Below are 16377 nucleotides of genomic sequence, written 5' to 3' on the forward strand. Positions count from 1 at the left end.
GTGCAGTGTGTGTGGTCCCAGTCAGCAGCAGGCCTCAGTGGAACGTCGCTGTGCCTGAGTAGGGAACCAGCTCCAAGTCGTCATCAGTAAGGATGTGTGGGCCAGTAAGAGAGCAAGAGACTGCTGCTCCTCCCAGTTACGGGGGTATTTAAACTAATTAAAAACACTTTGGTGAAGAAGCAGCAGTAAAACTTACTAACTGCACCCCAACAGCTTAAAAATGCAATGAATGGTTTTTAAAAACACCAGACAAAAGTAATTGTATTTTACTCTGTATCAAAATGAAATTACTGTTGTGTGTGGCCAGTATGAAACATTATAATAGCAATATAAAAAAAAACAGCCAAATACAATTTACCAGCTGACTGTGGTCAAGGTAATGGACACATGTACACCTTTGAATAGGTCAAAGAGTTTAATAAAAATAATTTAACTTCCATTTCCTCTATAGAACTCCATACAAAGTAATTCAATAAATTACAAATGACTGAGAATGCATCTCCTGCACTACATAAAGAACTACTAAACTACACATATCACAGCCTTCATATACTGCAACTCTCCAAAAGAAAACTGGACTTGAAAGTAACCTTCAAGATATCAAGCTTGGAACAAAAAGTCTATATACATAACAAAAGCCACTGTAGCCTTCACACTAATCTTACGTCAACTCAAGTATTAGTGTCTATTTTTTCTTTTTTTTTTTGCTGCATATTGGTCATTTTTTTCCACTCTTATCATGACAGGTCTAAGACTGCTTTGTCCAGCACTTGCAATCTTCTATTTGAAAGAAGCATTTAAACTACCCAAATATTATCGTGCAGGAACTAAATTGTGGTAATAATTGTTGCCCCAAAGGGAAAGTCCAAAATTTCTCTTGCGTTGTACAGCACTTCTGAGAGCGCTGGGCTTGGTGTCCTACAAGTAGGTAATATGGGTTTTTTACCCAAGGGACGGGACAGCAGAGAGACGTCACAGGCGAGCAGGCCAGACATGCACCACTTTGCCTTATGAAGGCCGTGGGTGAGTGGGGTGGGGGGGACCCACATGGACCAGGTCAAACTAGTGGCTCTATGCTTGTGAGGTATATACTGCATAGCCGTCTCCAAATGGGCTTCAGCATACAGACTCTGGAAAAATAATAAAATAACCTTAATTGATAAGCTTGCTAAGGGCATTTCATGAGCCATGTCAGCAAAACTTTAATTAGCTCAAATAAAAGTGGTCTATTTTACTTAAAAATAATAAAATTCTAAAATTGCCCCTCAATACTGATATATACCCACCTTAAAATCCACGACGTGTCAGATCAACAAGTTTTTTCCCTTTTTTTAAAGCAGTGTACACAGCTTGTCATTACCAACAGGAAGGCCCCCCCATCACCAAAAGGTAACATCACGCACATAGAAACTTTACAGACAGACCACATATGCGACTCTCACGTTTAACAGCTGTGAGGGATGAGTCAGGTGACACACATAGTGTAAGGCAACGTGCAGACGTACCCACTACATTGTTCGTAAGGGCAATAATCAGCCAGAAGAGCTGCATGTATTTGTATATAACATAAATTAAAATTAAAAAATAAAAATCCAACACAATATACATACCTGGAACTTATATCTTAAGGTTAAGGCATAAATAAGTATTTAACACAGTGGTGGATTAACACATAATTCCTATAAAAATAAATGCACAGCTGGAAGGTGTTGGAAAAATATATTGAAGTATATCTATCCAGGGAGGAACAGGTACAAGGCATAGGCAGGAGCTCTGGTGGCACTGCAGAAGCAAGGCGAGCGGGAGAGGTGATGGTGGGACTCCAAGGCTCCAGAGCAGTCCGGCTCCAGGAAAGCCAGCTCACCTTAAACAGGGAACTGGCAAATGGATGCGGGTAAGCTGGGGGAACATGCTGACCGGCATCTACACGCCTGCTTCGTGCATGTTCTGCTGCACAACCAGAAACAAATACCGAAATCCAATTACCGTCATGTGCTTCTCCACCCCCCTCCCCCCCCGAAAGATGCCAGTTCTGACTAGTTGCCTGTCAGCTGTGGTTTCACACGGCGAACCCCCCCCCGCCATAGCACGTGTGACCCCCATGCACATAGAGCAGCGCACAAAAGGCACCAGACTGCTGACCCCTGACTTGAAATTTGGCAGTGTTTCCTTCTCAGGCTCTCAGACAGCAGGAAATGAAACCAATTATCTCTCCGGCAAACAGATTTTCGGTCGTTTTTTTTTTTTTTTTGGATAACAGAAATCCAATGTAGAAACAGCAGGACGACTGAGATGACCACACCAGCAGATAGCTATAGCGAAACACACAACGCAGTGCCCTCCGAGTCACACACTGCGAAATAAACTGCAAAGAACACTGCACCCATGACTCAGCTGAGGTTAGGGTCAGTGACAAGCTAACCACCTGCAACTCTGCTATGACGAATTCTTCAGAACGCAAAACAGGACCTGAAACAGGCAGCACAGCAAAATGGCAGCCAGACTCAATCAACTATTAGCAGGAGTGACATATAGCAGTCATCTGCTTCCTGTCCGGTCTCCTGACAGCCTCAGTGAAGGCCAATTCAAAGGCTGCTCTCTCTTACAGCCCTGGGAGGAGATGATTGCGCCAAAAAAAAATAACCTGGATGTTTGTGCAAATGCTAAAAGTGCAACTAAGTTTAAGACGACCCACTGCTGAAGGGTTTGCGGGTTTCTACAGTCGTCCCACAACGGCGCACTAATGCACAGTCCTCTTGAATGCTTCAGCACGCCTGGCGATCACACAGCCACAGACGGGGCGGAGCTCCACAGTGAGGCGAGAGGGGAGGAGGACAGAGGCTGGTTAGGGTCTCGGCTTCCTGTGGCTTTGCCACCACACAAAGGGACGTGTGAGGCAAACAGGATCTACAGCTTTTCAGACATCCATGAGCTGCCTAACTTATTGCTGATGCTCAGAAGACTTTGCTATTTACGAGGACATTCTAAAAAGTATTTACACAGTATTTACCCCCATATACATATATATGTACAGCTCATATTGAGAATTCATTTTCTCATTTAATAAAATGATTCTCAACATAATTAACAATACCTTTTTTGTCACTGAAATACAGCTTCACACATTTCAATTTAATAGCGTGCATGCAAATCCTCTCAAACAATATTGTACCTTTGAAGAAACACTGAAATCATTTCAGATGCCACACTGTTCCTTCAGCTGGTTTTTTCCTCATAACATACTATTAATTTCCATAATTTACAAAAAAAAAAAATCAGTGCATGAAAACCCATATATTACTCATATACTTAATTGTTAGGGGAGGCACTGAGCTCAGTCTCCGTCGCTGGAGTCTGAATCTTCAGATGACGGTGAGCTTCCGGACTCCGACGAGAAATCTGATTTTCCCAGTCGCTCCTCGCCACTTTTCTTCAGCTCTGAGGCCTGCTCTCGAAACCCCTTCACCTGATCCCCTTCTCTTACCCCCTGCCATCTTGCCTCAGGTGGAGTCTCCTTGGGAGGGATGACCGGGGAGGAGGGGACGCTGATGGAGTTTTGCTGCTGTCTCTCTAACAAGCCGGACTGCGCTACTGGGGACATGGGGAGATTAAGGCTCGGAGGGAGCAGCATCCCTGGGTACAGCATGCTGGACAGCAGCAGTGGGTTAAGCGCTAGCAAGGAGCTGCTGGCAGAGGTGGTGCTCGGCGTGGCCGCTGAGCTGCAGGGCTCCTGGTCCTGGCCCTTGGTCCTTTCGCCCTTGGGCTCGGGGGTGACAGGAGGGCCACCGGAGACCGAAGCGTCTCCATCGCCGTTCCCGCTTTCCTTCTTGCCATCCTCCGTGCCAGTCGTCACCTCCTGCGACTTCCCTAACAGGCTGCTCATGCCCAGAAGGTTCGAGAGCATCATGGGAAACATGGAAGCCAGGTTGCCGGTGTCGCCAGTTGCCGCCGCCAGGCCGCCCGGCAGACCCATGAGGCCGGCGCCTAGCTGCAGGGCCTGTAGGCTCTGGAGGTTCTGCTGCAGGGCTTGTAAGCTGGACAGGTCCATGCCAGGGAGCAGCCCGTTGGCCAGCAGGGGGTTCCCGGGCAGGGCAGGGGAGGCCTTGGCTGCCTTAGCCGCAGTGCTTTTGGGCCGCCTGCCACGGCGACTAACCTCCTCCGGAACTATGGGTCCGGTCAGGATGCGGTCAAACATGCTCTCTGGAAGGTAGCCCTGGGAAGAGCAGAACAGGGGCTTCAGTGAGGAGCAGGCTGGGAGAAGCTGGGAGAGGCAGGAGCACAGCAGCACAGAGGAACACTCACCGACTGCTTGACCAGATCGGCCCACTCTGGGGGCACTCCGTACTCGGGGTTCTCCTGGAGGAAGCGGCACAGGTCCTTCAGCGGAGGAGCCAGGGCACCACCCACCTGGGGAGGGGACAACACACAGAAGGTATGAAGCAGGGGTCGGGCGGAGGCAGAGGTCGGGGGGGGTCAGGGGGTGTTCCACCTTGCGTGCGTTCCTCCTGTTGATGATTTGCACACGCTCCTCCCCCGTCAAGCTATTGACATCCATCTTATTGGGATTGCGGCATCGATGCCGCTTCTGCTTTGGCCGGCCGTCCGGAAACTGCATGTTGGTGGCGCCCTGCAGGGGGAGCCATACGGGGCATAATCACACACCTCTCTGCATGCAAGATGCCTCATTTTTAGGACTCCTCTTCCAAAGCTACACCATGGCTAGTTTCATCTACGTGCCTACGGGGGCATGATGACCCCCAGAAGACAGGAGGGAGTGAAAGCAGGGGCACTCACAGGCAGGCAGGCCCCAGCGTCTGCCACGAAACCCGGGTGCGCCCTTAGCCACTGTTCCAACTCTTTCCTCTTGGGGGCGTCGTCACCCGTGAGACGGGTTCCGTCTTTGAGGTTGATAACGGGCACCCTCCCCTCAGGGTCTGTCGGCCCCTGCCTGTACCCCTGCGCGGGGGCCACGGCGGGACTGGCTGGGGCACTGCCGTACCAGCCAGTGGTTGCCTGGAGGAGAAGACAGCTGTGGTTACTGACCGAATTGCCCCCGCCGAGAGGCCCTCCCCGACTTAGACACACAATCAACATAAATACCTAAAAGAGGGTTCATATACTTTATGATTTCCATGATCGTTTCATGACTTCAAGCTAAATTGTCAAGAATCAATTCAAGAAAGTTCTTTTCCTGGGTGGAACAACAAAAAAACTAAGTAATGTGATCACTGCACGACAGCGTACCTGGTGTAGAGAAAGCAGCAGCTATGACTTTGCATTCATCCTTTGGATATGGATGTACCTTCCATTGCATATAATTTTACAGATGTTACTTTTCCCTCGTTTAGACACAAGATATTAAAAAAGTCGCATAGTTTACTTAATATTTGGTCTAATAATGATGAACTGGACACCCTGTTAACCAAAGTAGATTGTGTGTTCCAGCAAGAGACGGATAATTAGTCAATCATTCCTTACGTTTGCAATAACAAAAGAACAATTTCTGAGTTGTACAAGTTAGTGCTAAAAACAATTATGTGCGCTATTACACAGAGGGACTCTGTGACATAAGCACGATGTAGAAGTAAGAATGAAATATTAAGTTGAAGTATACTTAAAACGTTATCAAATGTGTGAAATTGAAATAGCACACGGCATTTAAAAAAAGAAAGATTATGCAGTAGCGCACTTTGCATATGAATACGGAAAAGATGATCCTTGGGTGTGACATCTGTTAGCACCGGTGTGGGATTATAAACTGTAAATGGCTTTATACCTTTATGTCTATTTTATATATTAAAATGTGTTCCTTCCAGCAACCACTGACACTGTCTCTCTCGCACTCACACGTCTATTTGTACACTGACTGATACTTGAACATGACATTCTGTATCTAAATATCTCTGTTAGCTTGGACTCATAACGGGGCAGTCATTGTCACAGCCAGCACAAAGTGATCATATGCAAAGTGCACGTAGGCCTCTCAGAACACCACGCACATGCATACGTGTTATACTTTTCCCACAGTCTGATATTTAGACTTCATACAGTCATAGCACTTAGCAATAGTTTTTTATTGTGCGTGTTAATTTCTTTTTTAGCGCCGCTCCTAAAATTGGGCAAAGTGAGACAGACAGGCACTCGGAGGGCCAGCTCCCTCACCTGCTCGTGGGACATAGGAGTCCTGCTCCTGTTCATGAACAGGACGCCCAATCCTTCCACATTCTTCCTCCTGCCGCGCCTCCTCTTCACTGCGGGCGGTGTGTCCGCCGCCATCCGCTCCCCTGGGAGGGCACAGAACAGCGTCACACGGACGTGTTTTGGCACGTGCCTCTGCTCCCGAGCCGCACACCGTTTACATTCGCCGGTGACACTCGCCCTAGGCGACGCCGCGTGGGTAAACATTTGGGTGACGTTAACCATGAAAGCAGAGCTCCAAGGCAGATGCTGACAGACCACAAGGCGGTTTGCTTTTGAACAAACTCCCCTCTACTGTAACGCATGGTATTACTACCTCTCTAAATGTCAAATAGCAACTTCCTGACTTCAGAGGGGACCGCAGATGAGTTCATGATATTCTTAATACGCTGAGCGGTCTGAGCAGGAACATGAAGGTTCTCCAGCAGAGGCTACCGCTAAAGCGCCTTTGAGGGACTCGAGGTACATTACTTTAATACAGTAAAACAATCTTAGTGGCTCTCCGTTCATCTGCTACTCCCAGTGGCCTTGCTCCTATAGTTTACACATACCTGGGCCAGTGCTGGGTAAAGGCTTGGTGAAATCAGACACGCTGGCATCAGCGGCAGCCTGCAGATCATGCAGACGGGCCAAGTACTGCTGCTGATTCGCAGCTCCTTCTTCTGCCTCCAGGGGGCGTTTCAAGAGCAAGCCCTGTTTCTGGAACGTCATCTTCAAGCTTCCCTCCTGCTGAATAACAACCTTACATCAAATCGGTGGCCGGCATGCACGCATAAACACAAACAGTGCAACGCTGGCTGATTCCTGTATATACATGCAGTTATATGTTTGTTCAGGCAGAGTCAGAAGAATTTTTTTTCCATACTATAAATTCTGTAAATCAGAGCAGGTGTAAGAGACCCAAATTAAATGCATGATGGTATATGATCTACAAGCAGAGCATTATGATCACAGCAAAAGCAATAGATCACGGAACCGAACTTACAGCACATTCTGCATTATCTGTCACCGTACGTCCACTATACTGACGATACAATTGCTGACATTTTTTTTTTAATGCCACGAAAAGCAGACACTGTTAGCTCAGGGATGGGCCACAGAAATTTAGAAAGCACCTCTTTATCCAGGACACCTTTAAAGTTTAGTGATGTTAAATATTAATACTGGAGAATTAAACGCAGTATCGAAAGCAGAGATCATACGGGTACGCAGAAGGCAGACATTCACACGGAAGAGAGAGACCATGCTGTGCACGTCACATTCAGGTCCTAATGAACAAAAAGTAAACATACGTCTTTGATTTTGACTGTAAACTCCTTTTCTGGTACATGCGTCTTCACCTTTGCCATCCGTGGGGAGGCCGAGCACTCCTCTCTAAGGCCTGCAGGCCCCGTGGGGCTATCCAGAAGCTTGGTGGTGTAAAACGATGACACCACACCCCCTTCAAATGCACGCCGGGCCGTGGGCCACCTCCCCTTCAGAACTGCCTGACAGATACTGTCCAGGCGGTTGATGACGACCCGGTCCTGCAAGGGGTGACGTGGTGCGATTTAGGGAAAACAGTTACAACAAACAGGTGTGTCGTTTCGTGTGTTTGAAGAGGGGTCTAGTCCATGTCTGCACGCTCACCTTTGGCCAGTAGGAGGCAGCCAGCATGAATCCTCCCTGGAAAGGATTGGAGGAGCTGGGCAGGATGCTCTCAGGGAGGCTGCCATCTTGCGTTTCTTCCTGTGTGGTGCTCAGCGACGCAACGCTGTCCTCATCAAAGCCTTTCATGGTCGGCCCCGGCAACGCTGGAAGCACACATCCCATATGTTTGACCCACTACAGACTATCGCTAAATCTGGCAAACAGCCCACGTGTCACAGGGCAGCATGCTGAAGACTAGCCTATGAGAATTACCAATACAGCATGTTAGCCTGAGCAGATGTCACCCAGACCAGGTAACCACCCCTCCTGCTTCCCAGAACTTACCAGCCTTCCTGTCCTCCTCTGCATCGCTTTCACCGTCCTCGGAGGACGACGAAGAACCCGAAGAGGAGGATGTGGAGCTGGAACCCGATCGTGAAGAGGACGAGGATGATGACGATGATGAAGAGGAGCGTGAAGATGAGCCGGATGAGGAAGAGGAGGCGTGGCGCCCCCGGGGACTCCGGGAGCTCGGCTTGCAGGTTTTCCTGTGCTTCTCAGCGCTCGACTCGGGTGTGAAGGCCTTGGTCTGCAATGCCTCGGCCTTTTGGAGGACGACCTCTCCCCCTGGGTTTGTGGGAGTCCGAGGAACCACCTTGGGACTCCAGGATGCGAGTGGCTCTTTCCTTTCTACATCCTCCACCTCAAAGATGAGCTCCTGTTTCAGCTCCATCTTGGGGCCTTCGTCCGGGGTGGCCGTAGTCTCAGGCTCCCGCAGTGGGCCGCTTGAAGGGGACCCAGCGAGCGAGGTCTGGCTCTGCAACTGCAGGAGCGGCGTGGCGATGCGGGACTGTGAGCCCCTGTGCTGGCTGTAACTGCTTTGGGCAGCTATGAACACGAGCTCGGGGTCACGCAGAATGTGGTAGTCCGTGCGGCTGACTCCATGTTTGGCTGCCCCTATCAGCAGGTCGCGGTCGTGGTGCCCTGGCTCCCACCACACGGGTAGGTCAGGGCCCGGCTGGCACAGTGCCAGGCGCTCGCCCAGCTGCGGGTGCCGTAGCACCTGCTCCCGGACCTTGCGCAGCAGTTCGATGCGGTATAGTGTGCGGGACGCCCGCTCCTCCGTGATGGGCTGAATGGAGATGGAGGGGTCAGCGGAATCTGGAGGAGAGGAGGGGGGATAACATGAAGGGGACCGCAAAGCAGATACGTGGAGAGCAACGGTGACCGCGGTAACACACACCATCCTCACGGGCGGGCAGGCGGCACACACGGCGGCACATGGCCGCGAAAGCCTGCAGGTACTTTTGCAGACTCTCGTCAGTCTTCTTGTGCAACCGCGCCATGGCGCGGAACTTGGTCCATTCGAAGCGGCCTGCCTCGGTGTCAAACACCACGCCAAAGGTGGACACCACACGGTAGAAGTCTGCCTCCTCGCGCCTGGTCCACCTGAAGAGGGGGTAGATTGCAGTGATTATAGGCGCATTCCCGCCCGCATGCTCCATTTGGAGAACGCTGGCTGCGACCGTGGCAGCTCACCGCTGCTGACGCTCGATTTTGGCAGCCATCTTGGGAGTCATAGTGTCGGCGAGGGGGGGTGGCGGCGTGCAGGTCGGGGCCAGGGAGGCCTGCTGAGTGCGGTGGATATGCAGGATCTGACGGCTTTTCGTATAGCGCTGGGAGGCGGTGATGAGGCGACGCAGCCGAGCAGTGAGAGCCGAGGACATGGGCCAGTACGCGATGCCTCCCTCTGTCGGCACTGGGCCGTCTGAGACAACACGGGTATCGCAGTTATCATCATGCTTTAAAAGATGCTACCGAGCATCAACATCAATACTAATCACAAAGCAGGGCAGTAGCTTATTGATGTCATCATCACTGTGTGACAGACTGACCCCCAGCAGCATCAGCGATGACCAGCTCTCCAGGGGAGGACACGTCATCCTGCAGAGAGCATAGGACCAGGGCTCAGCTAATCAGACTCACTTCAAGGCCCCTCTGTTGGTCGCACGCCGGACAGACTCCCACACACCACTTTTAGACCACAACCTCAGTTTGAAGATGAGCAAGTTTGAAAGTCACATTGATTTTAGGTGATGGTTGCCTGTCCCCTGGTCTCACCACCGTCTGTCTGACACTCACCTCCATGTCACCCTTCAGCAAGGCCGGCGCAGGCTTGTACTCTGGGTCATCCACATCCCTGCGGACACGTAGTGACCAGATAGTCTAGTTATGACGTTTGGCCAGCAGTTGCGATTCATGACTACCAAAAAGCATTCAATTATCTAGCCATTGGTGAAGCATTAAAAATGCATGAAAGATGCAGAGAGAGCAGGAGCACAGGCGGCCTCTGCATCATCAGTGCGCTCCGCTCGCTGCCTACCCATCCATGAAGTCATTGGCCCTCTGCTCAGCCGCGATGGCTTTCTCATCCGGCCGCCCCACCCGCTCCAGGAAGCAGAGCGCAGGATCCGCACGGATCGTGTTGTACTTCTCATAACCTGTGGGAGAGACACCTACGGTTAACAGCCTCTTCTCACCAGGGGATGCAAACCCTCAGAGTAGGCTGATGACAAGCTTTTGTTCCCCTCTCGCTCACCATGCTTGTAAACTCCAAGGAGGAGACACTTGTCCGCCTCCAGGTCCCACCAGAGAGTGGGAAGGTCGGAGTGGTCGGGCTCTGGAACCCGGATTTCAATCTCACTGGAGGAAAGACCATAAATCCAATGAGAACACATGCCAAGAACTACTCAAAAGACAGAAGGCACCTTGTATCCCCTCGGCAGGTCTCACCTGGAGCACACTCCATCCAGGACCTTCTGTGACCTGTCTCCAATGACTTCCTGTTTCAGGTAGTAGAGCATCCGGACCCGCAAGAGCACCCTGCAGGGGGACACGGGCGAGCGGTCACAGTGAACCGAGGGCTCGGAGAACACCCACGCAGCACCACCAAAACCCAAAGTCCACACACCCCCACAGTGGAAACATGGCTCCTGCCACCACCATTCTTACACACTTAATGGGGGGGTGTCTATGCCCCAGGATAAGGTCCCTGCTAATGCTAAATGACATTTGCACCGTCACACCCCGAGAGCACAAAGGGACAGACTGCGGAGAGCATTTATAGAACAGCTGATTTAAATAGGTGGGGAGAACAGGGGCAACAGAGAGATTTCAGGGAAACACTAGCAAGCGAGCGCCAGTCTGATCAGGTTTCTGCGGGTGACTCACTGCCGGGACCATTCAGCACGGCTTGCTGTGTGGGAAGAGGCAGTGGTGATGTGGCTGCGGGGCGGCAGTGGGGAGAGGCTCTGCTGTCATGCAGCCTCGGGGCCACACACACGCACACCAGCACGTTACTGCACGCTAGTGCGGGCCAGAGTCCTCGCACACAGCTTTCACGCAGCTCTGCCGCTGCAGCCCTGAGTCTCACCCCTGCTCTATATTCGGAGGTCGCACACAGCCTCATTCCGCTTCTATTTTGTGTGCATAAACACCCTCCTCCCTCCCTGCGCACACTGGCATGAGATTAGCAGCTGTTTCCTCAAGCTGTCCACCAATCAAAAACTGCCTGCAAGTGTTGGGGGGGAAGAAGGGGGGGGGGGTTCAGGGGAAGGGGGGGGGGTTCAGGGGAAGGAGGGGGGGGCGGTGGGCCGCTCCCATCTCACGCCAGCAACCGCCCCCACTGCCTCCAGCGACCTGTAGAACGGGTGACAGAGAGAGTGAGAGAGAGTGAGTGAGCGAGCGAGCGAGCGAGGGCGCGAGAGAGAGAGAAGCCACTGGAAATGTTTGCATGTCTACAGCCTTTGTCGAGACAGGGGCATGCTCAGATATTTTGGCTCATCTAGCTCATGCATCTCAGGGCTCCCAGAACAGAAAGGGGAAAAAAATGGACAGCAAATCTACACAGACAAATTCCAGCAGCGGGGGAAGGGCAGAGATCAGCGTGGCGTGCATGTGACCCACGGGCCGTCTGCCGGCTTCAGCAGAACCACCCTGCAGACAATAGGAACTTTGTGGAAGCCGTGTCCCCTTTATCCAAAAAAATGCAGCATAGACTGCTTTCAAAACTCATCGCTGTGCCTCTCGGCCCTGTACCGTAGAAAGCGATTACGCCAAGATACTTTTTCAAACCATAATTAACACTTCATCCGTTTAGCTACACCGCACTGCCCTTACTAATTGAATTATTTAACGCCATTGATTCTTTTTATGTGACAGCAATCAAATTAATGCGGAAACCCAGCTACAGCATGTTATTTATTGGGGATCCGTGGAGCCACCAAGCAAAAGCTTCAAACCGCCATGGAAACCGGGCATGAGCATGCGAGAGTTTCGTAGGCATCGGGAAGCGCTGATGTTTAAACGCCTCTTGACAAATTCTCAGAAAGACGCCAAAAAGCAGGGGCTCAGGAGGCGAGGAGGCACCAGCCCAGGCCGCCATCTCCATCTCACTTGTTGCAGTGGTGCTTCAGGTGCTTCTTGTAGCTGTCGTTCTGCAGGATGTGCTCGGGGTTGTGCTTCTGGATCCACTCGGCCTTGTGGATCTCGAAGGTGCTGGACTGGGCCTTCACCTTCTTGCCCTTCCTGCCCCGGGGAACCGGAGTTGACAGGCCTGAAAGGGCAGCATGCTTCGTAAGACGTGGCGTTTTCGTTTAATGCCGGTTCATTACAGAGAAGCTCTGCTTGAGCCCGGTGGAGAGGCGCCAGGTCAGGGTGGGGCACAGTGGGGCGGGGCAGGGAGGGGGCCTCACCTAGGTGGTTCTGCAGCTCCCGGGTGCGGCCGTCCTCAGAGGGGGCGATCAGGTCCCACATGAAGCTCTTGATCTTGTCATCGCCGCGGTAGTGCACCAGGCAGTAGGCCAGCAGCGCCCGGCAGATCACCTCCACGTCTCGCTCACTGAGCGGCCGCTTGAAACGCCCGTGCTGGAGGATATCCTTCCAGCGCCCCCACCTGGAGCAAGCGGGACACTTAAGAGCGTGGCCACAACCCCCAGTACGCCACTGCCTATACCTGAAACCTGACATCTCCTAGCAGTACCTCTCTCTCTCACACTCACACACATACTAATCCACAAGCAGTCACATTTAAGCCATTTTCCCTGGTCGTAATGGACACCCAAGCAGCTATGAACACCAAATAAATTACATCACACATTAATGTGTCTGAGACACTGGGTAATTTCTGTTTCTTGAACATCCCTGCTTGTACCTACTGTTTTCTTTTACCCAATTCAATTAACAAACACAGATAAAAAAAAAAAAACTTTACCTAAAGCGACCCAACACCTATGTGGTCAGAGTGAATGGGAACGGATACAAACATCTGCAAACACAGCTGGATACCAGCTAGTCAGCACAAGAGTGCATGTGACTCAGAGAGGGGGGCGCCAGCAGGTGGCAGGTCGAGTTTGGCAAGCTTCCCCCAAGCTCCACCAGGTGGCAGCAGAGCAGAGTGCAGGTAGGCTCACTCACCCATACACCAGCAGGTTTTTCTCCACGCGGAAGCACTCAGTACGGCCGTAGCTGCTGAGGCGGTCATAGGGACGCCGCAGCTTGGGCTTGTCATCCCGGTCGCTGTCCCCCTCCATCAGTTCCGCCGGCTCGCTCTTGGTGGTGCTGTAGGGCCGAGTCTGCTTCCGGACCCGCGGCGTGTCAATCACCAGGCTGTTCTGTTGCATAACGGCAGGGGCAGAGTGTCTCATCAGAGGACGGAAAACAAACAAAGGCCTGGCAACGATGAGAGGCCAGACGAGGCCGGACAGTGCCGCAGATAAGCGCGGGTATGGCTCGCTCACTCTGCCATCGATGCTGCTCAGATCTATCTCTGCCTTCTTTGCCCACTTGTCCCAGAAGTTGGGGTCATCTAAAGAGATATCGGTCCTGTTGCCAGAGGCTACAAAACTGGCCTGAGATGAAAGAAAAAGTATATTGTGAAAAAAAAAAGTACCAAAACGCTAACAGGCCGTGCATAAGAGAGTCAGTCTACTTCACCTTGGCAAACGTGGATCCGCGGCCCTCGGACTCAATGGTGATGGTCTTGGTCCTGCGCTGGAGAATCTGGTCGATATCCTCCTCACAGAACTTGGAGCCTTCATCCTCCTCTTCCATAAGGGCCCCATAGGCCCCTCGTTTCAGCAGGTCCTCGATCTCCTTCTTAGAGAGCTGCTGCTGGCTCTTTTGGAGGACATGGAACACGAGTAATGAAGCCTGTCCCTGGGGAATGAGACCCCCCTCCCCCCATCGCATCGTGCTTTGTCAGACTCCGAGACGGTGGATGACTTACTCCGACTGTGACATTCTCCCGGCCGCTCATGCTCTGCAGCACGGCCTTGTCCAGGCCCAGCTTCAGGCTGGCGCGGTCGAACATCTCACGCTCATAGGAGTTGCGGGTGATCAGCCGGTATACCTTCACTGCCTTGTTTTGGCCAATCCTGTGGCAGCGAGCCTGAGCCTGCCCACACAGAAACAAATCTGTCAGGCATCATTAACATCAGGCCCGGGCTGGGGCTACCAACCGAGGAACAAAAAACAGTATCACGCTGCTACAGGGTCAATCAGCCAATGACAAAAAGGTACAAGCAAGCAAAAGGAACATCAAATTTTTAAATTCTGGTGCAGTTGGTGGAGGTATTACTACTACCACCACCAACACAAAATTTAACACTCATTTGTACCTGGAGATCGTTCTGGGGGTTCCAGTCGGAGTCAAAGATGATGCAGGTGTCCGCAGCTGTCAGGTTGATGCCCAAGCCCCCCGCACGTGTGCACAGCAGGAACACGAAGCGGTCTGAATCGGGCTTGCAGAATCGATCGATGGCAGCCTGCCGCAGGTTTCCCCGGACCCGCCCATCTATCCGTTCATACAGGTACCTGCAGCAACCATCACACATGCCCACCATTAAGGAATCTTCAATGCATGGACACAAGGTCAACACCTACATCTGTCACAACATGACCACAGACGGATCCTCCCATTCTACGCAAGTTCACCATCTATATCTATGGTTACTTACCTCCTTTGGATGAGGTAGTCCTCCAGGATATCCAGGCACCGCACCATCTGGGAGAAGATGAGCACCTTGTGACCCCCTGCCTTCATCTTCGGCAGCAGCTTGTCCAGGAGGACCAGCTTCCCAGCCGACTGCACCATGGCCTGCAGGTGGAAGTCCATGGAAGCAGGACTGTAGACCTCCCGGAAGTCCTCCAAGATCTTCTCTTCAGCCCCTGCGACACAATCGAAGTTCACAATGAGAGGCAGATAAGAATGTACCAACAGCGACAGAACGGAAGCAGATGCAGAGTGCAAGGGCCAGTGAGAACACGCTTCAGGCAAACCCATAGCAGCGAGGGCAGCAGGTCCCACGGAACATCAGCGCCGCAGAGAAAGTGTGTCAGAGGGCGTTTGGGAGCCACCCGCAAGCCTCCCATCCGCCTGCCTCTCTGTCATAGCCACATGTGGCTACCGTGGTCCTCTCGGATGGTGTATGGGAGCTGGATGGGGACATTCCCAACCCAGCCGAGTGCACAGACTGACACGGCGGTAACCTGGGCGTCATCGCAAAAATGCGTTTAAATCCCGAGCGTATACTGCACCCAGAGGACAGCCTTGTCACCAGCCTTCTCAAAGCCCAAACACTCATGGCTGGGAATCATCGCAGCTGTGAAACAGCTCTCTCGGTTACGAAGCACAGCGAATCGGAAGAGAGCAGCACATTCCACACAAAAAAGGATTACAATCACTATTATAAACCAGTTTAGTGGTGCAAACACCATAACACGATTAAGTGTGATCAAGCGCTGGGCCGTTTTTAGGCAGATTACCCCTGGTAGTTTCATTCACCAAAGCGGCAGAATCTAGGCCAGTCAAGGTCAAGTGCAGACTGACCACGGATGGGTTAAATTTTTGCATTTTTAAACAACTAATCTCCCTAAGAGGCCAACTAGAGTTCCAGGCTCTCCACATCCATGGTGTTTTTCTGTCTGGTCACAGCGAGGGCAGCGCATCTCTAACCAAAAGTACACCAGACGCAAAGCTGGGAAGGACAAGCAACCTTTGAAATTCTACCTAGACAACGTGGTGTCAGCCAAGGTAAACGTCACTTCCACACATAAATAACCAATAACAATGTAACGTTCAAAAGGTACTGTATGGACTCAAGGCGTGGTCAGTTTTCCTGGGGCACAACTAGCAGACATGCTCATTACCTGTCATCAGGAGAAACGGCGATGACCTTCGCACGTCATTTACCTTTGATGAGGTATGGATGGTTACAGCACTTGCGGAGTTCCATCATGGTGTTGACCAGGTTAGGCACGTTAGTCTGGCTGGCACCCTTAGCCAAGAAGGAGAAGTTTTTCTCTAGGATGGCGCGGTAATACTTCTTCTGGATGTTTGTCAGCTCCACCTCAATAATGGTCTCCTCTTTGGGAGCCAGCTTCTTCTCGACGTCTTCTTTTAGACGTCTTAACATCATAGGCTTCAGAATGGCCTGGAGTTTCTGGACCTGTATAATGGATGGGGGGGGCAATCCAGCTGAAATTTCCTAT

General features: G+C 51.6%; 1 protein-coding gene across 9 annotated transcripts in view; it reads right to left on the reverse strand.

The window, feature by feature from the left end:
• Positions 1-396: 396 nt before the first annotated feature.
• The window catches only part of LOC125705773 (chromodomain-helicase-DNA-binding protein 9-like), a 47901-nt gene continuing 31920 nt past the window's right edge, over positions 397-16377 (reverse strand). For 4 of the 9 annotated variants that reach the window (XM_048971954.1, XM_048971953.1, XM_048971955.1 and 1 more), the window contains 25 exons: positions 16079-16334; positions 14844-15054; positions 14505-14700; positions 14114-14281; positions 13822-14004; positions 13626-13736; positions 13303-13499; positions 12582-12781; positions 12283-12442; positions 10621-10710; positions 10427-10530; positions 10211-10328; positions 9970-10027; positions 9723-9771; positions 9367-9595; positions 9071-9276; positions 8173-8988; positions 7828-7991; positions 7491-7724; positions 6750-6927; positions 6163-6284; positions 4795-5013; positions 4490-4627; positions 4303-4407; positions 397-4213 (listed from right to left, as the gene is read on the reverse strand). In XM_048971954.1, coding sequence (XP_048827911.1) covers positions 3335-4213; positions 4303-4407; positions 4490-4627; positions 4795-5013; positions 6163-6284; positions 6750-6927; positions 7491-7724; positions 7828-7991; positions 8173-8988; positions 9071-9276; positions 9367-9595; positions 9723-9771; positions 9970-10027; positions 10211-10328; positions 10427-10530; positions 10621-10710; positions 12283-12442; positions 12582-12781; positions 13303-13499; positions 13626-13736; positions 13822-14004; positions 14114-14281; positions 14505-14700; positions 14844-15054; positions 16079-16334 — 5391 coding nt within the window. In that variant the 3' untranslated portion in view covers positions 397-3334. The remainder of the gene's footprint in view (positions 4214-4302; positions 4408-4489; positions 4628-4794; positions 5014-6162; positions 6285-6749; positions 6928-7490; positions 7725-7827; positions 7992-8172; positions 8989-9070; positions 9277-9366; positions 9596-9722; positions 9772-9969; positions 10028-10210; positions 10329-10426; positions 10531-10620; positions 10711-12282; positions 12443-12581; positions 12782-13302; positions 13500-13625; positions 13737-13821; positions 14005-14113; positions 14282-14504; positions 14701-14843; positions 15055-16078; positions 16335-16377) is intronic. The other 5 variants (XM_048971961.1, XM_048971958.1, XM_048971959.1 and 2 more) reach the window with 3 other exon arrangements.

Source organism: Brienomyrus brachyistius, chromosome 13 (assembly GCF_023856365.1).
Source record: "Brienomyrus brachyistius isolate T26 chromosome 13, BBRACH_0.4, whole genome shotgun sequence".
NCBI lineage: Eukaryota > Metazoa > Chordata > Actinopteri > Osteoglossiformes > Mormyridae > Brienomyrus > Brienomyrus brachyistius.